At 28.4% G+C, this 24,936-nt stretch overlaps 1 protein-coding gene across 2 annotated transcripts; it reads left to right on the top strand.

Annotated features, from left to right (window-relative positions):
* The first annotated feature begins 13 nt into the window (after positions 1 to 13).
* LOC107445051 (WD repeat-containing protein 43) lies at positions 14 to 23,521 on the top strand. Of its 2 annotated transcripts, XM_043049934.3 has the most exons (15): positions 14 to 296; positions 2,236 to 2,343; positions 5,114 to 5,235; positions 6,165 to 6,282; positions 7,650 to 7,765; positions 9,818 to 9,917; positions 10,041 to 10,105; positions 10,564 to 10,738; positions 10,929 to 11,012; positions 12,455 to 12,679; positions 13,375 to 13,491; positions 13,661 to 13,779; positions 19,277 to 19,343; positions 22,483 to 22,599; positions 23,383 to 23,521. In XM_043049934.3, the coding sequence occupies exons 1-15, from the start codon at positions 114 to 116 to the stop codon at positions 23,449 to 23,451; spliced, it is 1,785 nt and encodes a 594-aa protein (XP_042905868.2). In that variant the 5' UTR covers positions 14 to 113; the 3' UTR covers positions 23,452 to 23,521. The 2 variants fall into 2 exon arrangements, with proteins under 2 accessions (XP_042905868.2, XP_042905870.2); XM_043049936.3 differs by lacking the exon at positions 22,483 to 22,599.
* The last annotated feature ends 1,415 nt before the right edge of the window (positions 23,522 to 24,936 follow it).

The following is a 24,936-nucleotide window of genomic DNA, read 5'->3' as shown; positions in this document are numbered from 1 at the left end:
ACAAAAACATCTAAGCTAAACTCTTCCATATTTTCGTTTTCTCGCGTGTTCAATGTTGTCTTTATTTGTAGCGATTGAATACAAGCCGATTAAATAATTAAATAAATTGTGTGATGTTTCAACGTAAATTATGTGCATTTTCTCCTTGCGGAGAACTTTTTGTTTGTGTAAATGATGCTGAAATCCTGACAATTTGGGAAACGGCTACTAATAATGTTAAACAAGAGTTTGATGTTAAATTGAACTTAAAAACCTCTTGCTCTTCTATAAATTGGGGAACATTTCAAATTACATCTGTAAGTTGTTTTTCGGCGCATTATGAATTTGATTTCATAGATTCTTATGGGTTTATTCAAATCATGTAAATTGCTCTGCAATGCTACATGTAAAATATGTCACCATCTTCTATCTTGCTTTTTAATAAAGTCTTACGAAACATAAATTATAATACTGTCTTTTGACAAAACTTTTCGTTTCTTATTATTTGAATATCTGTTAAAACAAATCTAATTTGATTTTGATATGATATGTGTGATTATTATTGAAAGCCTTATACTAATCTTCCAAGCAGACTGTAAAGTCCACATTTGATTCTGTATACAGGATTGCAAAGTTACAGCTTGTACATGAGTTCTTACATGTCATAGATGGCGACGGGAGATTAGTTGACCTCCGCTCATGATCTCTTACAAAGCCATAACCATTTAGTGATAAGTGCCCCTTGGTAGTGTAGCGTAACTACCTCTAAGATTATTAAATATCGATTCCCTACTATATAAGACGTGTTATCTTGATTCCATCTAGAGCAGTGTTTCTTAACCTTTTTGATGTAATGGACCCCTTTTAAAAGTCACGGACCACCTCCCTGTGAAAAAAAAAAAATTGCAAAAAACATCAATTATTAGAAAACATTTAATTTTAGTATTTTAATGGTAAACAAAATTTTTATAATTAAAATTCTTAATGTTAAGGTTGCTGCTGCTTTTCCTTAATTAATAAATTTAATTGGGGAATTGTTTTCGACAAAGCAACGTGTATATCATGTTCAACATTCAATCGATTTCGATGTTATATTTTTATTGTCACAAGTGTGGAAAATCCCGCTTCGCACAGATATACTGTAGCAAACGGAATTATAGCTGCCATAGTACGCTTTACAAGCAATGGGTAGGCTTCCAAGCGTTTTAAAAATTAGGAGTAGTTAGCGGACCCCCAAAATATAACTCATGGACCCCTTAGGGGTTCATGAACCACAGGTTAAGAAACCCTGATCTAGAGGTACCTTTAGATAGATGAAGGTTGACGTAATTATATCGCCTCAGGAGCATAGCCACAAGTTAAATAGTGGTGTCCTGTAGTTGTTCTTGCAAGTTAGCATGTACCTTTCCAAGAAATTAATTTTACCTTCTGCAATCCTCTAAATTTTTTCCGGTTATTTCTTTATAGGTGAGCCACACTGCTCTATCAATAGAATACAAAGTCGACCACAGGATAGTCCTGATTTTGGAGATATTTTGTTTCAGAATCTATTCCTGCTTAAGATATTTAGAACTTGTAAAACAAAAAATTTAAAATTTGCCTGGGATTGGGGGAGTTATACCCTTTGAGGAGGATATTTCCGAATTGTGATTTGTTGTGCTAACTGCAACCGCAATAGGTTTTAAACTTGGAATTTTTTTTTAAAAAAAAGACATGCACCGGTTTGATTGGGGACGGTAATAAGTTATACCTTTTTTAAGTTGATCTCCATCTGTGATAATTTTTTTAGTTTTTCGCAAGCCAAGATCCATTGATACTTCTGCCACAGATCAGATTATGAAAATTTTCCCCCCTTTGAGTTGTTAACCTTAGATGTTTTTCTTGTAGGCCACTGCTCAAAAATTGTTAGTTTTTGCCATAGGTACCAATATGGAAATTTTCCTTTGATTTTGCCTAACCTGAATTTCAATGATTTTCTGAAGAGTGAATGCTTTTTTCAAATTATTAAATTTTTACTAGCCAAAGTCTTGTAAATGTTACGATTTCTTATAACTTCAAATTTAGAGCCCTGATAAGTTCTATCTATTTAACAATGTTTCACGTATTTGAAATGTAGCACATTGAATAGAGGTTGAAGTAATTGTTAATGATTGTCACAAATTGCATGTATAATTTTCTGTCGGGAATAAAAATTTATTTGCAGATTTTTAATATAAAAATAATTGATGTATTAATTGTTTTTATTCTTTAAAATAGGTTGAAAATGAAGGTGATAATACAGAAAAGCAGTTCATATTGATTGGAACAAAAATAGGACATATTTATGTGTATGATTATAGTGTTGGAAAATTATATAACCATTTTGTAAGTTATAATCTATTATGTATATATTTTATGATAAACATTATGCATTTGTAAGAAATTTGGTTTAATACCCAAGCATTTTTTAAACAAGATTTGAAATATGAAAATTTTTTTTTATGGATCAACAGGCTTAAGTAATGTGAATAAGACTTAGAAAACATGAAAGTTATTAAAATTGTATTCTTGTTTGTGGGAAATATTACTTTCTACATTGAATGGCTTAATAGCGATTGCTCACTGTTGACTTAATAGCCAATGCGATTTGACTGTTGAATTGCTCAACAGTCTAAAGTGAGCATTTGGCTGCTAAGCTGTTGAGCCAGGTGATGTGAATAAAACTCAAAGAAGATGAAAGGTGTTAAAATTGAATACTTTCTATGCAGAATGATCAGTTGATTATTGTCAAATACTTCAAATTTTGGTGTAAGGATAGTTATAATCTATTATAAAAACAAAGTACATAAACATACAGTAGGGAACCGATTATCCGGAACGATCGGAACCATCGCTATTCCAGATAACTGATTTTTCCGGTTTTCTGAAACGCTACAAAAAGCAGTTTTTTTTTTTATTGTTTAATCCAACTAAAAAGAAGAAATTATTTGGAAATAATCTTAAAAAGAAGAAAAAACGATGAAGTAATACTCTAATGATTATTTCCAAAATGATGGTAAGGTTAACATCTTTCAAAAAAGAAAGTAAAATCCTAATATCTTATGAGGAAAAAAAACATTTTTAAAAAAAAATGGCGGGAAAATTTATCGAATTTCGTTCTGGTTTTCCGATTTTCTGATTTCCGGATAACGGGTTCTGTACTGTATATGTAAAATTACAAGTGATCCATCATTTCATCTTGAATTATTTTAACATTAGCTGGCGGTAATCTTTTGAAGAGCTCTGTTAAATATGATATAAAATGCAGATATATATGCATGAAAATGTCATTTTGTTTCAAACGACAAATTTACTTGCTCCAAAATATTTTTTTCCTGCTCCAGAATAGTTATGCTGATATTCCATGCATGCTAACATGATTTTTTTTTTAAGAATAAAATTTCATCCAAGCAACAAAAATGTTTACAAACATAAATTAAAAGGACCTATCGATATTGGTCACCGATTCATAAGGTTTGAAGAAAAAATTACTACTAAGTCATTAGAGTCTACCGGACACTGACTACTGAGGTCCACCACTACATTATTACTATAATATGGTTGATGCAATTTTTCTCCCTTTCTTAGAACTCTATTGTCATGTTAGTTTTGTCTGTATTCTGTATATGCAGGACCTACAAAAAACTTAAAATGAAGAAACAAATGAAGTATGCAAAACAAATTATGAAATCTTTTAAGAGTAGAGGATTGCAAACATTAGGCAGTTACATTGAAAGAGGTTACGAATTATACATGTTATACAAAGATAGTAAATGAAGATCTTTTTATATATTTAGTTAGAATTGTTTTTCAATACATTTACAATCAATTTCGCTTTAAGTAATGCTCAAAAATTTTGCTAGACTAATGCAAAAATAGGTTGCTTCAAGATGCTCCTGGTATGAAGGTAAGGTGGGCCATTCCTTGCAACAGTAGTATAATTCAGGTGTCTAAGCATCTGTCAAAAGTTTTTGTGATACTGTTATACTAGTATTGGCTGTAAATCTTAATTTAATGTCCTGGTTATTTTGTATAATTTGCAACTCTTTGTAACTTCATGTATTCTTGCTTCATGCATTCTTGCTCATGTATTCTTGCTTCATTTTAGCCACTTTTTTTAATATATATTCTTATATTAGGACATTTCCACCATTTAGGAATGTTATGTTTACATACTCTAATTGTATGTAAGAAAAAATCAAGCAGAGCTCTATGGATGGGTGGTCTAATGTAAACAATAACAAGCGTCCTTAAACCGGAAGAAATTTAGAAAATTTCCGGTGTATCCCTCTGCTTATGTTATGACTACGAGGCGATGTGTGAACAAGCCAAATATTCTATGCAGTTTTTTTATTGTAATTTGGGTTCCAATCTAAACTTAATTGTACCACTCATAAGAGCTTTCAGAAATGTATTGATTCTCAGAGGTCGTAAGGCCAAAAAAATTTTTGGAAAGTTAATATCTCATTGTGAATAATTCTTAAGGTTTGCCATGTTTTGTATTTTATCCCTTATTTGGCTACATTTGAATAAAATGTTACCAAAAATATCTTTTTAAGATAGCCTAATTAGAAAATATTCTAATGATTGTAATATTAATATGATAATGCTGAAGTTTAAAGGCTGAAAGAAAGAACTCGGTACATGTGAAATACTGCAAAAGATATGATGCAATAATATGATGGCACGTTTTTTCAATCTGCGGCGTAAAAATATATCGGAAGCAGTAACCCGGAAGTCTAGAAAGAGCAATTTTACCACTAGCGCCGCCACCCTTAGCTTTACACGATCACCCATCCATTAATTTTTGTTAAAATAAATTTTGGTGTCATTTTCACACTCCAATTTTTAGTATTCTTCGTTAGTTCAAAAATTTAAAACTGGCTCTATGAAGCGTAACCCCATATGTTATAATCATAGCAGCTAGTTTTTAATTTTAAAAAAAATATCAAATTTCTGAAAATTGAAGAGAGTATAAATGATACCAAGGCTTATTTTCACAAAAAGTTTTAGAACTCCTTGAATTTTTTAACGGAATTATAATCTTAAGTCTGCAAATATCATAAATGGTGGAATTGATCGTTAAATTTTAATAATTTTGATATTTTTTGCATAGAATGGGGGCCATAGCTGTGATGTCAATGACTTAAGTCTACACTGTGAAACAAGTAGCTTATTTAGTTGTTCGAGTGATAAGTCTGTCGTTATTTGGGACACCATTTCTGGAAAGATAAATCAGTAAGTTGTTTTTTGTTGAATTTAAAATTTTTTTAAATTTGAACACAAGAGATATAAGAATGTTAGTGTTATAAATTCTTTTACTTAGATTATTGTTTTTTCTTTTCTTTCTATTTTACACAATACATTTTCTCCTTTTTAAATTTAATCGTATATGATAAAATGAGATTTCTGTATGTGTCTGAAATGTTATGAGCTTGCAGATAAGAATGTAGATGTGATTCTGTTAATCTTTTGCATATCTCCTGTCATTTCTCGTCTAAACGCTTGGACAGTAGAAAGAAAATATTTCCTCTGTGGCCTATTTTTGTTTTGGGAGATAAAATTTATCTCTTTCATTAAAAATGTTATGACTTATTTAATATTTTTTTCTCTCTCTTTCTTTTAATTATTTTTATCAAGGGTTATCTTCAATGAAAGCTATGAAAGAATGAGTGATTGTAAAGCAAATAATTCCATGAAATTAAGGTGGGAAAATAAACTTATAAATGAAAACTTTAATTGTTTCAAACTAAAATTCATGTGTCATAATTAAAATGGGAAAAAATCAACAAAAAGTTCAAAAGTCAGTGAGAAAGAGTAATGCTTTCTTATACAGTAATTAACTGCAATTTTGTGCTGTCATATTGTTTTTCTTTTTTAAAAATTTTTAAACATTAATATTTTATTGCTGTTTTTCATTAATTACTATTTTTAAAAAATTGGTAAGTTATTAAATTTAAAGCCTTGTAATAGGAAAAGGAAATATCATTTTTAGGTATTGACTGATAGTGTCTTTAAGAATCTTTTTACTCTTTTTGACTGAATAGCTGGTTGAAAAGATCCTTTTGATGAATCAATTTGTATTTTAATTATCTGTACTTATTGCAACAATAATCTTATAATTTGTTTCTTAATTATCATGTGTAAAAATATCAATTTTCGTACAGACAGTGGACTGCAGATGATGAAGAAATCTATTCTGTATCTGTTATAGATAGTAATAATTTGCTTACTGGAAGCACATCTATTATTTGGTGGAATATAAAAGATAAAAGTGTTATAAAGGTATTAGACTTATATTTATTTTTCAATCTTTGAATACTTTTTGTAAATTATTGATGTTTTAGTTTTTTATGACTGAAAAAAAATTTATTTATTTAAATTTTCATAAAACAATGCTTATTATAAATGATTTAAATTCACTTATTACAAGACTAAAGTAAATGTGAAAAAAATTTATTTGTTACTTAAACTAATTTAATGTTTTCTCTGACGCTATGCTCAGTAGTAACAGTAGTTTAAACCAAATGGTTTTTAAACAAAACAAAAACCTTTTTTTTTATATATATATATTTATATAATTTTTTTTAGTTTGAATATGAAGATAAAGAAAGTGGGAAAAAATTAAATAATTTCTCTCATTTTTTACAATTTAGATTTAAACTGCTAATGTAGATATTTTATTCCTTTAAATAAACATAAATCTGCAATTTTGAAAGTTTACATAGAATTAAGTTTCATCAAAAGTACTAGTGTAAAATAAATTAATGCGATTAGGAAATTTAAGATAAAATCTTTGTCAATAAATGCTGAAAACAAAATAGACCATCACTAATTAAAAGTTTCTGAAACTTAATTTTTATTTACTTGGTAGAGATACATAATGCTTGCAACGTTCAATAGTATAAATGGGAATGAGATGCTTTTCTGAATTTATTTTTTTTTTAAACTTAATTTTAGAATTATTTTCTGTTAATAGGGTAAACAACTTTGTATTGCATGCATGCAGTATCAGGGTTCCCACTCCACAGGGAAAACTTGGAAAATCTTATTTTGTTCTGGTTTTCAAAAATACCCATAATTTGTTTTATATGGTGTTCAACACATAAATTTGCTGTGTTATATTAATAAACTGTTAAATAAAATAAGTTCTAAACCGTTAACTTTCCTTGGAAAAGCTTTTACAAAAATTTCCCTAGTTATATTTCTACTGAATAGCATTGAAAAGAAAAACTGGTTTTCTGTCTTGAAATTAGTTCAGTATCTACAATTAAAAGTAGAGTTAATAATTATATGTGCATTTATTGAATTGCATACTTTTTTTTCTAAGTATTATAGAGGTAATTTATCCTTTAATAGTTCTAGGGGAAAAAAAGCGATTTGAAATCACACTTTTTGTTTTAAAAAAAAAATAATAAAAAAATAAATAAAAGACAGGTAATAAAAGTTTAATCTTAAAAGCTATGTATTCATGCCATTGAAACATATAAGATCCTAATTTTTTGTAGAAAAAAATATGTTGGATTTTAGTTATTTCTGTTAAGTTTTAATTTAATTCAACCTAATGTCCTCTTTCAAATGACTTTTAAACAAATTTTTTGAGCTTGTAAATTTAATTTTTATCTTTTTTTATATAAAAAATATCTTTTCAGAAATTTCATTGCCTAGAAGCTCCGATTACTATTTTAAAAGTAGTGAACTCCTTAGACATTTCTTCTGGCTCATACTTTTTGTCTGCATCAATGGGTACACCTAAAATCAGTGCTTGGTAATTTATTTTATTATTAAATAATCATGTCTTTAAAATTGTTATTAACTTGTATCATTAATTCTAATGCTTGCATTAACTTCTTGTGTATTTGTATAAGATTAAAAATAAAAAAAAAAGATTAGCAGATTTGTATAGATAAAAAAAAAGAGAGAAAGTTTTGCCATCCAGTTATTTTCTTGTTTAAAGCTTCTTAAGGGGAAAATAAACATTATTTTAAGGCCAGATTGTATCAGTAGTTAAGAAAAATAACTAACTTTTGTATATTTGGTAGTCAATGATTTAATGTACTATGCAGTGTTCCTTCTAAACCTTTAAAAGGGCAGGGCGCTAGAAACTAAAGAGACACTATTTTCCACTAAAAAAATAAACCTATAGCAAAAAGAAGGGGAATTTTTCAAAAATCTAAAATTAAAAAAAGTTTTTAATTTTATAATTAAATCTTTTATATTTTATTATTTCTATTTTATTTATCAAGGAGAATTAAATTAAAAATAGTTTCTCAGTTAAACTCGCTCATTCTATTAATCAATTTTAAAATATTCCTTGAACAGCTCAAAAAGTGATAACTCAAATTTGAACATCATAATAAATATTATAAAAATATATTTAAAAAAAACATGTGCTGAAAAATTATAAGTACCAAAAAAAAAAAAAAAAGAAAAAAAAAAAAAAAAAACTTATTGGATTGTTCCGAAAATCTCTGCTGATACATATATTATCTAGTACTATCAACGTGAATCAACACACACTTTCCGAAAGATCCAATATCATTAGACTGCTGCTTATCTGAAAGACAACAATTCTTTCAGACATAGGAGGAAATAAAATATTTGTCCTTTCCCTGCCCCCTCTCTCTGAAGATCTTCAAGGTCGTGGAAGAAATATTGAAGTTTCAACAAACGGTCATCTACTCAACTTCAAGGTTGAGTTAAATTTCCGCTTTTTTCCTCAATTGTTCTAGTTCAAAATGGCGGAAGAACCGAGCAAAATGTCCCCCTGTTTTCTGGATAAATGGTTCTTTACTGTATGAGTAAACATAATACATAACAGTTCAAGTTTATTTAATGTCAATCATAACTGGAAAATTTTGCAATTTTTCTATTTTGATGACTATAAAAAATCCCTAAAATTTCCCTATGTGTAAAATATTTCGTACATCATGCAGCAATTATCATGAAATGTATATTTCATTATATATTTTCCTATCCATGTTGGCAGCTGTGCATAACATATCATAGGGACAAATTTGTGTCATTTTCCCTAAGATAAAAACACAAGCACAATGATTTCAGGGTGAGATTTGAAGTTCTGCCAACGTTTAAAAATACCTTTATAAAGTTTCTAGTCATCTGCCCGTTTTCCTGCCTTCCAGAACATTTGTCTATGGCAACGGCTATTATATATACACATACAGTGAAACCTCAAATAAGTGGACATTCTTGAGGCTGAAAAAGTTGTTCGATTATGAGATTGGTACACTAATACTGAAGGCTAATGCTAAAAATTCTTTTTAGAATAATTGCTATTAATATAGAAATGAAATCTATAATAACTATTTACTTTAATATTTATTTAAACTTCGAAAAATTATAATATTTACAGTAAAAAATTAATATAGTAATGTATATACATTTCTTTGTTTTATACTTATATAGTTGATGCGATAGAAGTTTGTTTATGAGTGGCTGCGGCTTACCTTATCTTTATGGTACATTTCAAAATCATTTAGTATTTTTAAAGGAAATTTAGTCTCTTTTGGATTGATAAAAAGGTTTCATTCCTTCAATACAAGTTTGACCATTGCATACAATTTTCATTTTTGGTACTTTTTCAGAAAGCGTCAATTGAGTATCAGTTTTTTTTTATCCCTCTCAACTTCATTATTTAAAACCATCTCGATTTCATCCATAAATGATTCTTTTGACAACAATCAATAATTATGTCAATGTTTACTAAATAATGTTGAATTAATTACACAGTGTTTAATAGTTATATGTAATAAAATAGCAAATCTACTTATAATATTTATTTTAAAACTTTCTGTCATAGGTCATTAAATGAAAAAAATTGCCAAAAAGCTGTAGCTTCTTTTGTTGTAAATAGTGAGCCACAAAGCATAGATGGGAGTCAAACTTTTTCTAAAGATAATGTAAGTATGGTTATTTTTTTTTATTTGTTCCTTTATTTGCAGTTTATGTATGAGGCAAAAAAAAAAATTTATTCATATATTTGTAATAATGATCAATTGTTAATACATCATTTATAATTTCAGCCCCTTTTGCTAACTGCAGTTACAAAAACAGGAAATCTGGTTTTATTTAAACATGTTTTAAATGGGTAAGTGTTTTGCACTCATATATTATAACTTAAGTTAAAAATACAAATGCCAGCATACATTCTGATTTGTTTTATCTACTATCTAGTTAATTTGTTTTATCTAGTTTAATGGAATACTTAATTTGTATGTTAATTTTTTTTCTAATTTTGTTGACTTATTATCAAAAAATGTAAAGCTTTTGCAATTAACACAGTTTTCGCTCTTTTATATGTTAGTTTTCGTAATTCACACAATACAACTGTTAGCTTAATTTGCATTGCATCAAATCTTATGTTAAGTTTAATTTCACATCAGGAAAAGTTAAATTAGTATGTAAATGTTAGAAAGTGTTTTAGATATATGAATTACGACTTATTATTTTAAAGAACTTGCAAATGCTAATTTAAATAAATTTTGTTCTAGAAAAACTAAAAATTGTGTATTATAGGTTACCTAATTTGAAAAAATTCTGTTCTAGAAAAACTAAAAATTTGACTCCGGAAATGACAGTTGAAGTTGTTTCTAAAGCAACTAAAGGCAATAGTGAAATGGCCCCATCACATGTTCCTATTTTTTCTTCCAAAATTTTGCATTGTGCGGAATCTTGCATAATTGCATATGGAGATGATGATTGTCCCATATTTGAATCAGTGGTAAGTTTTCTGAAGAAAATAAAGTTATATAAATTTTTTTGTAATGGAAAATCATACCAACATTCCTCCAAATTTCAATTCACTTTTTTTTTGTTTTTTTGTGTTACTCATAAAGTTTCACACTTATTATTATTTGTTAAATGGAGTAATCTGAGTAATGTTATTTCAATGCATGTTCTTTTCTTTGCAGAATATATATGATTATCCCAAAAAGTTAACATTAGCTAGAGAGAGAAAATTACAAGAAAAAGTGTATGACTTCTTTGTACCCAAAGTAAGCAACTGTCTTTTATTTATTATTTTTTTATCTTTCCAATATTTTTTTTTATCTGTTGTTATTTGAACAGATTTGATATTTGTTAACTGTATTTTATTGGCTGCATTTGTTTTATCACTAGCAGAGATAAACAAAATATTTTTTTTTTTAAAGTAGGTAATCTTGGAATTTGCTAAAATTCATTGTGTTAAAACAGCTCAAATATATCAATTTATACCAAAATTAGATACATCATGGATGTACAGCAAAAAGTGACGAAGTTGATAATTAAGAAAAATGAAGTGTGCTGCTTAAGTCTTATTTAAAGAAACCCTATTACCTTTTTGGCGGGAGAATTTTGTTGTTTGTTTTTTTGTCTATATATATAGTATGGTTATATTGACAATAAACTTAGCCGTCTTTCACATAAAAAAGTAACAGGTGTTTAACTGTTTCGTACCTTTTTTTTACCTTTATCAGCGATTCTACTAGGAATCTTAAATGAAAGTATAAGTCTCTGTTTAATTGATGTGAAAGAAAAGGAAGCATTTTATGATAAGAAAAAATAATAAATAAAATATTAATAATTGAATCAGAAAATATGAAAAAGAATTGAAACCAAAATTTTTGTATCAGTTGCCTTTAAAAACTCAATATGTGGTAATGTTTTTCCAAAAATAATAGTGAGCAAAAGTTTTTCTTCTTATCTACCCTATGTTCATAATGCAGATTAGTCCATTTAAAACACAGTAACACTTCTTTAAAGGGTACACTATTAAAACCAAGCATTGCATCCTTTAAATAGATGTATTTCTTATTCAGAAAATACATAAAACTTTTAAAAAGTAATTTAATAACAGATTCTTTCAGATTGCCTTTAAATTTTTATACAGTTTGCTACATATTGTGTATATACTTCTCCACATTATAGTAATTAACTATAGTAATAAACTTTGGCTGACCAATTATTTAATCTATATAATATTATAAAAACTTTTTCAAAAAAATATAAAGGTCTATTTGTTTCAAGCTCAAAAAAGTAGGTGTCTATCCACAAGACTCAATAAAAGTGAATTTTAACAAAAATCATGGTTGCCACTTGCAAAATATGGAAAATAAACAAAGGTGAAAAGCAAAACCAGAATACTGCAGTGGCTAAGAGTGGAACAGAAATTTTAAAGTATGCATTAAAAAATGAATAAAAACGAAACTAAAAAAGCACAGTAGCCTAAAGACAAATTCGAACACATTTTTATACACAAGAAGTATATTAAGTATGTTTAATATACTGTTTTGTTTGTCTACAATAAAAACATTTATAAAATTTAGTATTGCTTATCATCTTAACCGGCAACTTTTGACATTTTTTATTAAAATAAAATATCTCAATTTTGAATCTGTAGTTAAATATTGAAATAGAAATGAATTATTAAAAATGGGCTCTTGTTTTTCTTTTTTAGGTGAAACTTTGCAAAAAATGGAAAGAAAATTCAATGACAAATGGTCAATCTTTTATTGGTGCATCTTGTAACAGTCCTAAAAGAAGAAAAGTGGTACAAATGAATGCTACAACAGAATCTTCTTCAAATGACTCCGACACAACTGTAAATAAAGTGTACCAGGATAACAGATTATTAAATTCTTCCCCAACAGTGAAAAAGAAAGAAAAACTTTCCAAAAAACTGGTAAGAAGAAAAAAGACTTACCTATTTTATTTATTGTTTTTAGCTTTACAATTTGAGAGTAATTTATATAATATATGGCATTATTAAATCCATTATTTCTGTATCTATTAGGAACACTGTAGTTATTATTTATTTTGTTAGGTTGTCTTAAGAAATGATTTAGGTAGTGTTGAATAGTTAGTTATACATTATAAATTTATTTGGATTTATTTTTAATCCTTTTAAAATGGCTGCAGAAATTTTAAGCATAAATGGGTCTATGGTGCTACTGACTGTTATGCTAATTATTGTTATATACAGGGGTCTGTTTAGAAGATATTTGGGTCCCTTAACGGACCTTTCACAAAATAACTTTTCATGAAAATGAACCTTTCACAAAATGATTTTTCTTTTAATCATACTCTTCACAAATTTGTTTATCTTCATTATTGTTTTGTTAATCGAATAAACCCTTCCCAGGGGGGGGGTTAATAAATTTTCTATCTTATCTCATGAGTGAGAGGAAAATTATTTTATTACTCTTATTGCCTACTATGCTGAAATGACCAAACTTCATACTTACACTAGTTTGTGTGATTTACTAGACAGATTTTAAATCCTTACTAAAATTCAATACTTAAAGAACTTTGACAATATCGCTGACATCTTTTAAAATTGATATCAATAATATTATATTAACACATTTTGTATTATAGGAAAGACCAAAAACTCCTGAATCAGACATCGAAGATATTGTTATCTCAACAGATCCATCTGAAGTTATAGATACCCTCTTAAGAGGTATAGATGAAAAAAATTCATCTATAATAAACGTAAGAAGTTTTCTTTTTAGTTTGTGAATGTATAGAAAATATTTGCATTCTATGTAAAAATTTATTTACTCTCTATTTTTTGTTGTTGTTTTTATAATAAATATTTGCATTAATCGTTTGCTTTGTGTTGCCATTTATTATTTTGAAGTTATTTAATTTCTATCCCTAGTCGGTGCTAAAGTGTGATGATTCTGAATTGATAGAGGCTGCAGTCAAAAATCTACCCCTGCCAAGGTTAAATATAATTCTCTTAGAATTATATAAAAGATTAAAACTTCAAGATAAAAGGTATAAATTTTTTAATTATTTTCTTGAATCCAATTATTATTTTTATTCATCAATTACTTGTTAAATAAAGCTAAACTATTTGTGTCATGGCACAGAATGACATCGGAAAGAAGAAGAAAAACGGGAATCAAACATATGTTTGATAGTGTTTTTACTAATATGAGAAAAAGAATATGCTTGAATATTATCAACAAAAAGCAGAAAGGAGACAAGGAAATTAAAGTTGTTAATTCAGGGTTCCCGCGGCCTTGAAAAAGCCTTGAAAAGTACTTGAATTTCATTTTGATTTTCAAGGGCCCCTAGAAGTACTTGAAAATGATATTAAATCCTTGAAAATTTCGAAATGACCTTGAAAAGTATCGAAAACTCAGGAAAACAGCCCTATTTCCAGTATTTCTATGTTTAACTTTTTGACGCGCGTAAGTGTGAGAGAATGACTTCCCCGTCTTTCTGATGATGACACGTACTGTTTGATTTTATGTACGTTTGGCTGATTTTAGGAATTTTAAATATTGGGAACTGTGCCAGATTCTGACAAAATCTCGATTCTTATTCAGGCGATTTTAATATCAATCATCGATCTTCGTATTAGACTTATTTAAAAATTATGTGTTGCAAGGATGAAAGACTTCCACGAAAAAGCGAAAATCCGCTTTTTTTCCCCAATTTTGAAAATTTTCGACCATGTACCAAAAACTAAAATTTTTGGGAAGTCCTATTGGAGAAACACAAGCCGCCCGAACGATAGTCGGATTACCGCGACTTCTGCTATAGAGTGGAAAGGAGTCTAAGCGTTTCGTTACGAGCGCCGATATTTGATTTTATTGTTTGTTTGGCTGATTTTTGGAATTTTAAATATTAGGAACTGCACCGGAATTTGCTAAAATCGCGATTTTTAATCAAACGATTTTAATATCAGTCATCGATTTTTGTATTTAACTGATTTAAAACTTACGTGTTGCAAATTATTTTACGCGATTTAAAAATCGTACTAGCAATTCCTATTCACTCAATTTCAAAATCCAATATCGCGATTTGTATTTAAGCGTTTTTAAAACCCAATATCGCGATTTGTATTCTCGTGAGTTTAAAATCCAACGTCGCGATTCGTATTCACGCATTTTTAAATCCAACTTTGCGATTCGTTATCACAGTTATCGTTATCGCAGATCGTTATCACGATTCGTTATCGCAGTTGTAATATCAGATATCGTTTTTCGTATTTTTACGCTATTTAAAAATTACTCACTGCGATTCGTATTCACGTGATCTAAAAATTATGCATAGTGATTCTTATTTACGCGATTTAAAAATTCAATATCGCAATTTGTATTTTCGTGTCTTTAAAATACAACAGCGTGATTCGTATTATAACGTATATTTCGTGTCTTTAAAATAAACAGCGTATTCGATTTTATAAATCCGAAATCACGGTTCATATTCACACGATTTTAAAATCCAAAAACGTGATTCATATTCACGCGACTTTAAAATCCAATATGGTGATTCATATTCACGCGATTTTAAAATCCAATATCGCGATTCATATTCACGCGATTTTAAAATCTAATATCGTGATTCATATTCACGCGATTTTAAAATCCAATATCGTGATTCATATTCACGCGATTTTAAAATCCAATATCGCGATTCATATTCACGCGGTTTTAAAATCCAACGGCATGATTCACATTCACGCAATTTTAAAATCCAAAATCGCGATTCATATTCACGCGATTTTAAAATTCAACAGCACGATTCATATTCTCGCGATTTTAAAATGCAAAATCGCGATTTATATTCACGCGATTTTAAAATCCAATTTCGTGATTCATATTCACGCGATTTTGAAATCCAAAATCGCGATTCATATTCAAGCGGTTTTAAAATCCAACAGCATGATTTATATTCACGCAATTTTAAAATCCAAAATCGCGATTCATATTCACGCGATTTTAAAATCCAACAGCACGATTCATATTCTCGCGATTTTAAAATCCAACAGCACGATTCATATTCACGCGATTTTAAAATCCAATTTCGCGATTCATATTCACGCGATTTTGAAATCCAAAATCGCGATTCATATTCATGCAATTTTATAATCCAATATCAAGATTCATATTCACACGATTTTAAAACCCAATATCGTGATTCTTGAAAGAAGTAGAAGTAAGCTTTCTCTTGAATTAGTTACTGTAAAGATGTGATCTATTTTTCATTAGTAAGTAATTTAATAGTCGCGCCTTCCTATAATTGCTTAATTTTTTTTAATATATGAGTGGTCAAAATTTTAAAATTATATTTAAGAAAAATTTAAAGTTAACTGTCTAAATGCTTCTGCCACTTTAAATATTGAATAAAAATCTCCCAGCATAGTTAAAAGTTGCTTTTATAAATCTCAGTATCATATAGAGCACTCCCCCCCCCTCCTCCTAGTGACCTGCGCTGTAAAAATTCAACTTTTTTTATTTTTGTCCACTTTAATGCCTAGTGTTGCAATTCGTTTTCGCGTGATTCAATAATCATACTCGCTATTCCCATTAAAACAATTTAAAAATCTAATATCGCGATTTGTACTTAAGCGTTTTTTTTAGCGCAATTAGTTTTTCCTCGAGTTTAAAATCCAATGTCGCTATTCGTATTCACGCATTTTGCGATATCAAACATCGATTTTCGTATTTATACTCGATTTGAAAACTACTCGTTGCAATTCATATTCACGTGACCATGTCAAGTGCGTATGATCGATGCTATTGAAAAAAAGTTAATTCAAGTATGAGTGATTAATTAAAAAAGTCAGTGACCAAAATTGTTACTAAGAATCTATCAGACGGTATTGAGGTGAAAGTTGGCAACTGTTTCAATTTAAAATGGTTGACTGGTAATAAATTTAAAATGATAATCAAGCCGCAACATCCAATAATTGATTAATTTTCTTAAATAGAAGAGTGGTCGAAATTTCAAAATTATATTTAAGAACAATTTAAATTTCACTGTCTAAATGCTTCTGCCACTTTAAATATTAAATAAAAGTCTCCCATCAGAGTTGTTTTTAAATATCTAATTGATATCACAGTATTATATAGAACATTCCCCCCTACCCCGTCTTCTGCCCGAATCTTTGCTTATTCGGACTTTGTATACCTAGCTTAAAATAAGCCTTAATGCAAAATTCAAACCTGACGTTTTTATGCGTCATGAATTTTATTCTCGACTTGATGCCAATCACCCTTGTTTTTTTTTTTATATATATGTACTTAGATCACTTTCCGAAATCTAGAGATAGCAATGAAAGTCTTATTTTTCAGTACTGCTATTATCGACTAACATTTATCGTCAAAACATTTTAGTTTAGAATGTTAAATTTTAGTCTATCTTTAACTAAAATTTAAGTCCTTGAGAATTTTGTAATAAGTCTTAAAAAGTCCTTGAAAAGTACTTGAATTTTATTTTTATAGTAGAGCATGAACCCTGTAATTAAAATGTATTTTCAAACATTAGGAGGTATAGGATGATAGAAAGATAGTTTACTAAATTACCAGAATTTTTCAAAATATGAAATTATTCCCAGAAGTCAAGGTCAGTTGCTGAACAGCAGGCTTGAATGAATTTAATTGAAAAAATCTAAAACTTATCTTAATTTATGTTGATTAGCTTTATTGAAATGTTGCAGAAAGTATATCCTATTTTCATTTGAATAATAATTGTTGATTATTGCATTTTGTTGCTATTTAAAAGGAAGGGAAAAAAATATTCTTTTCTGGTATCTTGGGTTGTATGTGTGTGTGTTTTTTTTTATTAGGGTATTTTTTTTTTATTTGAGTTAACTTTTGACTCAGATATATGTTTATTTCAGATAATTACATTTAGGATTTGAAGAAAAAAAAAACATTTAAGAGAAACAAAGAAATTCAAAAAAATCAGATCTATTTGGTTTAAATCTGACTTTTTTTAAGCTAAATATTACAAAGTAGCTAAAATATTACAGTGTAGCTTAATATTTTTAATAAAATATTTAATTATTACAAACTGAACACTAAATAAATAAATCTTCCTTATTTTTGTTGAAGCTAAACATACTCAAATTTGAAGGACAAGAAAGAAATTTGTTAGTTAGACATCATCAATGTTAAAAAAAAAAAAGAAGAAAATTCTAAGTTTCTCTTGGCAGAGCCAGCTTTTCTTAATTTCTGATTTACTGTACACTAACTACACGTTTAACTAGTCTTAAAGCTATTAAAATAATACTAACTGATTTTTTACGTACTGCTGATGTAAAATTATAATTTAAAATTTTCACACCACTCTTTTCATTATGTCTTGGGGTAAAACCTAAATTATCAATGTGGCTAGGTACTTTGCCCTCTTTCATTTCTTCTTGCTATTATCTTAATAGGTGGAGGCAAAATCATTAGTTGTGTTTGTGACATTATAATTTGTCTTAATTAAATTAGAGGCTCTTCAGGGGAAATTGTATTCCTGGTGTAACCTGGAATTCCAGGATTTTAATATCATCCTCCCAGGTCTAGAAACGAGAATTTTCCACGAATTCCGTGTACCTCGTTCTCTATTTCTACTCAATCTAAAATTTAAATTAAGAGTTATGATTTAAAGTAAGAATTATGAGCTCTGCAATCTAAAATTTAAATTCTTAAAATCGTGTTAACTAGACCTTTTCATAAAAGTAATTCTTCGGCCATTTTTTTTCTTTTTTTTGGTTTATTGGATTTTTATTTTTTAATGTTGAAAACTACACCAAGATCCATTAATACGGCACTTCATATTCATGCAATTTTCACATTTTGCAAACATCAATTTTCACATTTTCCTGATTTAGAAATTACACATTTGCGAATTACATTCAAGTAATTTAAAAATGGTACATTGCGATTCATATTCACGGGATTTAAAACTCCAATAAGGCTTTCACTTTGCGTCATAGTCACCCCTGGCTCATACAAATAAAAAATTAACATTTATGATTAAACATTTTATGAAGTTATTACTTTTCATCACTCAAGAATGATCCTAATCTGAATAAAAAATTAAGATTTCTATCAACAATTTAACTACGTAGGTATTAAATATTTTTTTAAATAATATGAATTGTAATTTTGCATATTTTTATTCATTCATGCTTAAAATTGTAACAATTGTGATTTCTTGAAATAAAATTAAATAAAAAATCTATCTGTTTTTAATACCTGAAAATTATAATTAGAATTCATAATGATTGCAATCAATGAATATATATGCTCACAACATACACTTCTTGCTAAAATTTTAGATATTCTTCTCCTTTAACAGTTTTGTTTCTTATTCTTGTATCTTTTGATCCTTTGTCTTCGCTCTATGTCAGTGCTTTTATCTTGTTTTTATCCCGAATTGTGCGAATGACTTCTCTTTAAATTAATACCTACCCTATAAACACCATTGTGCTTAAAGCTCACATCGAGACTGTTATCTAGACTAATTGATGTGTTGTTTATTTTAGGTATAATTCCAGTTTGAGACATTGGTTAAAAGAAATACTATCGTATCACTTACCATATTTAATAACTGTAAGTTTCTGAATATTTACATAATATATATTTATAATTTTGAATTCTTTTTTTTAATTCAAAATAAATTTATAATGGATTACATATACTACATTCTTCTACTGATTGATTTTCTTAACCCCTTAACTGCCGAGTAAAATTAACGTGATTCACTCCCCAGTGCCACCGTTTTTCGCTCAAGTGCGCTTTCTTACACAGTGTTTTGGTGGGGGGGGAATGATTCACGCTTTGCAATTTAAAAACAGTTTACTTTTACAAGACAAGAAAAGAAAAAAAAATACAAAATTTAAATTAAATAATAAAAATACAATATAAAAGATGTTAAAACTTAGCTGTTGTATGATAAATCCTGAAGAATGGTTGAACACATGAAGCAACATCACATTCATCGTACTGATAGCGGGATTCACGGCTGGTTTTTTTTCTTCTTTTTTTTTTTCTTGAACAAACAGCACATTTTCGCGATGCATTTTTCTTTGAAGACGATGGAAGGAATAAAAAGCACCAAATACATACGGGAAACGAAAGCGAAAAAAGAATAAACCCGACCTTACTCAAATAAATACACACAAGCTATTAATACGATATCACTTTTCCATACCATCCTTTTCCCATTCCCCCTCTTCCGAAATTAGTAATAATATTCGCAAAGCAAACACTTTCAAGGTCATTTTAATGCATTCTGAAGTAGGGGGTGTAGTTCTATTTATAGCAGCGCAATGCAGAGCATCGCACTTCGGGAAAGCGTATATATACGCCCGCGGCAGTTAAGGGGTTAATGTGTGTAAATGTCCGTGATTAGTTTTTTTCTTATGTTGTTGTACAGCTTTTTTTTCTCCCTCTAATTCTTTCTTTTGATAATTTAATGAACAGGAATGCATTTAAAGCATTCAATGCAAAATAATGTTGGCACTAAAAACAGCTACTAAGTGCATTGCAGTGAATATATATTTTGAGAAAATTTATGTATCAAGATTATGGAAACGAATAGTATTGAATTAAATATGGATAAAAAGATTTAAAAGTTGTATCAGGACTGCCATGTTTTATGAATTTATTTCTTTTCATCAAGAATAAAGTTACCTAAAAAAAATTTTTTAAGAAAAATAATTTTGTGACACTTAAACGTTTAAGTACTGTATGATTCCGGATGGAAGCAAAAAATTTTAGAAAGCTGTAGTGGGAACAGTCACCATACATTTGGACCCTTCAGCTTGGCAAGATACCACATAAAAATGGCAATCAAAAATGGTTTTTGTATGTAAAGTTTCCAAAATGTTTCCAAAAACCATGTAAAAACACATAAAAATGACAATGGAAAAGAAATATTTTTTTTAATATGGTTTTCTTTAACTGTTCTTTCTTGTAAAAACACAAAAGATTTTGTATAGTAGCTTATATATGCAATTTGAACTTTGCTTAAGTTTTCAAGAGAAATAAAAGTATACTCTCAGCTTATATACAGATAGGCTTATATTATCTACTTTAACTGACTCCGAAAGGTAGGCATTTTACTAAGTCAATACTATGAAGTTGCATCTTATGTAGAAGATTTAATTTTCCATCAATCAGGAAGTGAAATTATGGCTTCTCTTCCAAAAGACAGAATATGACAATTTTCAGTTACATGCATTGGTTTTGTTGGACCCTTACTTGTAAATCGAACAGTAAGTTTTACATCATGCTATGTACCTGTGCAGTAACACAAACGTTACACCTGGAATTAGTTTCCAGTGTAACAACTGAAGCCTTTTTACTTGCGTTTTGTCATTTCATATCAAGTGAAGTACTGGGAATAGTTCTGTTTGAAAATGAAGCTGTGATCAACTCGAGAACCTTTTCTTATGTGACTACAGACTTGCCAGAAACTCATACCTGCCAAGTCTCCTGTCTTTTACGACTATGTCCTGTGTACTTGTATATTCTCAAATTTCTTCATGTTTGTTTAAGAAATTTTAAAAAAAAAGAAGAAAAAAATGGTGATAAAATATCCATTGATGGCAAAAATACTTCTCTTATTCCTAATCATACTTTAAGTAATTATAAATAATGGTTTCAAAAAAATCTTTAGATTAAGATTTATATGCATACAAATTTTTTATTTTGATAAATGTAAGTACTTATATTATTTCCAATTTTGAGTGCCTCTTTTTGACTTAAATGATTATGTATGATGTATCAAAACTTCACTCGTATCCTAAAAAATGTCGCTCGTAAAATCTCCGTTATTTTATTTCTCCAATGTTGGGAACTTTTCCTCGACCGCCGTTTCACATGCTGCTTGGAAGACGATTAATAAGTTTTCCATCAGTTAAATTATAGGGTATTGACTGTATGATTGACAAAAAATGTTCATTAAAAAATTTAAAATCAATATATATAAAATCAATTATATAATTATTATAAATCAATTTTGGGAGAAATGGTAAAGGGACTATCTCTTAAATTGTATAGCTGTTAATTATGCCAATCGAGATAAAGGTAATAGTTCTAAGGTAAGTGATATTGTTTTAATTCATGATGACGAACTTCCAAGATACATATGGAAACTTTGAAAAATTGTGGAAATATTCCAAGGACGTGATAAGTATGTGATGTAAGTTCCTCTTAAGTTTTTAAAATTTGTGTCCACTCGCTGGCTCTAAATCTTGAAAGCTGTTAACAAATTAAGTAATCAGAGGGATACTGATTTTGAGGTTTTTTTTTTTTTTTAGTTCATCTCAGGATGCTTCAAAGGAAAGTTTCTGAAACATTAGGAGGGAACTTCTGTCTCCCCTCGCAAAACTGTATTTATTTTTTCTTGAAGCTTAGCAATTATTTATGGAACTGAATGTGAATTTGCAAAGTGAGGTACCTAAAATGAATGTCGTCAGAAGGTACCTTAACTCTTTTTTGTAATTTTTTAAGTCTTCTGCGATGTCAAACTTCTCGAGCAATATCACCAACTTAAAATTTTCTAACTTCCTAAAGCAGCAAAGGATCTAGTGATTGGGGGGGGGGGGGAGTTTCAAAGATATTGCACAAAATGTGATCTGAGGATTAAAAGGAAAGAAAGATTTAATTTTAACTAAATTATTTGATAAGAAATCTTATTTTGTTAACTCTACTGGTATTTAATGCATTATACTTTTATTTTCAGCATGAAGATCATAAATTTGTATTAAATAAAGTAAGTGAACTTATTGATATCAGATATATCACCCACACACTATCAAAAATGAGACTGCTAAGAGGATTACTGCAAGTTCATAAAAGGGTAAGAAAGGTTTTCGTTATATATTTGTATTAAATATTCTAATTTTGAGAAATAAAATTTTTTTATAATATTTATTCTATTGGTTTTCCTAGTGAAATGTATCACTAGTTAAATAAAATTTAGGAATTTATTTATTTAAAAAAAAAAGCTGTACATAAATGCTTTTGATATGCACAAACTATTTAATCAAGTTACATGACTAAAAGATGTTCTGTTTGTTATTATGGCTACTATTCGAATAAATGGGTGTCAATAAATAATTAACTCTCAAAAGATGTAAGTTTTATTCAGCATTTGTGGCTGTCCTGATTGACTGATACAAAGTATATTCTTTGATTGACTGATACAAAATAGTTCTTTTGTTTTTGTCCTGATTTTTTTTTTTTTTTTTGTATTTAAAGTATGTCAATTCTGACATATACAATGCATGTTTTTAAATGATAAATTTTAAAAAGGTAAAGATTTGGACTTTTGATGTCACTTTTATTTTAATTAACAATACTAGTAAAAATCACATAATTCAATTGTTCCAAATTTTTCAAGTTGTTAACATGGACTTTCAGCCATCTTATAAAAAAGAAATTCAAAATTTTTGCTCTTGAATTTTTTTTTCTTAATACATCTCATTACTAAGGATAAACTTATGGTGGTGTTAAAGATAAACTTATTAACGTTTTTGCGTTGTAAATGTTTATTTTGTCTGTCAAATTACAGCGAAAATATAGTTTTCTCTCTCTCCTTTTTTTTTACTGTGGTATTTATTGTGATACTATTTTCTTACAGAACACTTCATCAGAAAGCAGCGAAAGTAGTTCCAGTGAAAATGATATAGAAGAGCTTGTTGATTCTTAAAAATCTTGTTTTCTTTTAATTATTGTTTATAATATATGTTTATAAATAAAATTTTCAATATTTGTTTAAATGTTGATCATTTAGTTGGAAACTTAACTCTTACTTAAAAAACATATTTCCTCAAACACTAATAATGAATATTAGTTATATATATATATTAGCTTATAAAGTTTTAAGCTATATAGTTATATAGCTTAAAAGACTAACTATGCTCTTGTTTCTTTCCATGCTTGCATAATTACGGGGCAATAATTCAATGTTTGGTAATTATAATGCTGGTTGCAGAATTTAAGACAAACATCTGCAGCATTATCTACATAAATCCAAATTTTTCAGTGATCTCAATGCAGTTAGACAATGATTATTATTATTAAAATTTAACTTTATCTAACATATGTGTTTCAAATATAAGTTCCTAAAAGTTCTCATATAAACTTTATATGGCACTAAATGGAATATCATTATTTAAGTTAAATTTTATACGGCATTAAATGGAATAAATCCTTATACTGTTAAGGCTCGAGTCTCAGCAATTTCTCCCATTTCTTTGTTTGCTTTTTAAAAATAAAACGACAATTTGGATGAAAAATAATCTGCAGGTGCTGTAAAAAACCTCACTGCCTTGTTAGAGGGTTTCTGCCACTAGAATTATAATCGACTATTTAATAATCTCAATCCATTAGTTGGGCATCATATTTATTTTAAGAACACTTTACACAATATTTATTTTCTTTTTAAAAATAGAATATTGAGTTCAATTAGTTTTTCACAGATTTATATTTTAGTTAGAAATGACTTTCGTTTTAAGTTGAAAAATTAGTAATAGTTGTAGTTTTAAAAATGTTTAAAACAATTAGTAAATGGAGATTTATAAAAAGTAAGAAACAAAGGCTATAATAGTGATATCTTTCTAATTGTATATCTGCATTTATTTGTAAAAATACAAGGTAGCCCTTCATAGTTGATAGAAGTCACCTGATTATTTGCTTTATGAAATAATAAATAAGAATACTCAAGTGAAAAATTTACATTGTTAGAAAATTCCTTTGAGAGAGAAAAAGCTTTGCATGTCTCAATCACCCAAAACAAATTGTTTCTCACCAGGACGGCAAGGCATGAAAAACAATTTCATTAGAAATTTAAAAAAACGTCACAGGTGCCAATGTAAAATGTACATGTCTCAATTACCCAAAACAAATTGTTTCTAATCAGGGTGGCAAGGCATGAAAGACAATTTTATTAGAAATAAAAATAATAAAAAAACGTCACAGGTGCCAATGTAAAATGTAAATGTCTCAATTACCCAAAACAAATAGTTTCTAATCAGGATGGCAAGGCATGAAAGACAATTTTATTAGAAATAAAAAAAACGTCGCAGGTGCCAATGTAAAATAATTACTCAAAACAAATTGTTTCTAATCAGGATGGCAAGGCATGAAAAACAATTTTATTAGAAATAAGAAAAACGTCACAATGTGAAATGGC

This window comes from Parasteatoda tepidariorum, chromosome 5 (assembly GCF_982258835.1).
Source record: "Parasteatoda tepidariorum strain Cologne lab strain chromosome 5, Ptep-v5.0, whole genome shotgun sequence".
NCBI lineage: Eukaryota > Metazoa > Arthropoda > Arachnida > Araneae > Theridiidae > Parasteatoda > Parasteatoda tepidariorum.
Note: the sequence above shows the minus strand (reverse complement) of the source record. Positions and strands in the feature narration are given on the sequence as shown.

Coding starts and splice junctions, on each gene's coding strand:
- LOC107445051 (XM_043049934.3), top strand. CDS start 114: ATGTTTCAACGTAAATTATGTGCATTTTCTCCTTGCGGAGAACTTTTT. Junction 12,680..13,374: donor AAAAACTTTCCAAAAAACTG/GTAAGAAGAAAA, acceptor TTTGTATTATAG/GAAAGACCAAAAACTCCTGA. Junction 19,344..22,482: donor ACTTACCATATTTAATAACT/GTAAGTTTCTGA, acceptor TTTTATTTTCAG/CATGAAGATCATAAATTTGT.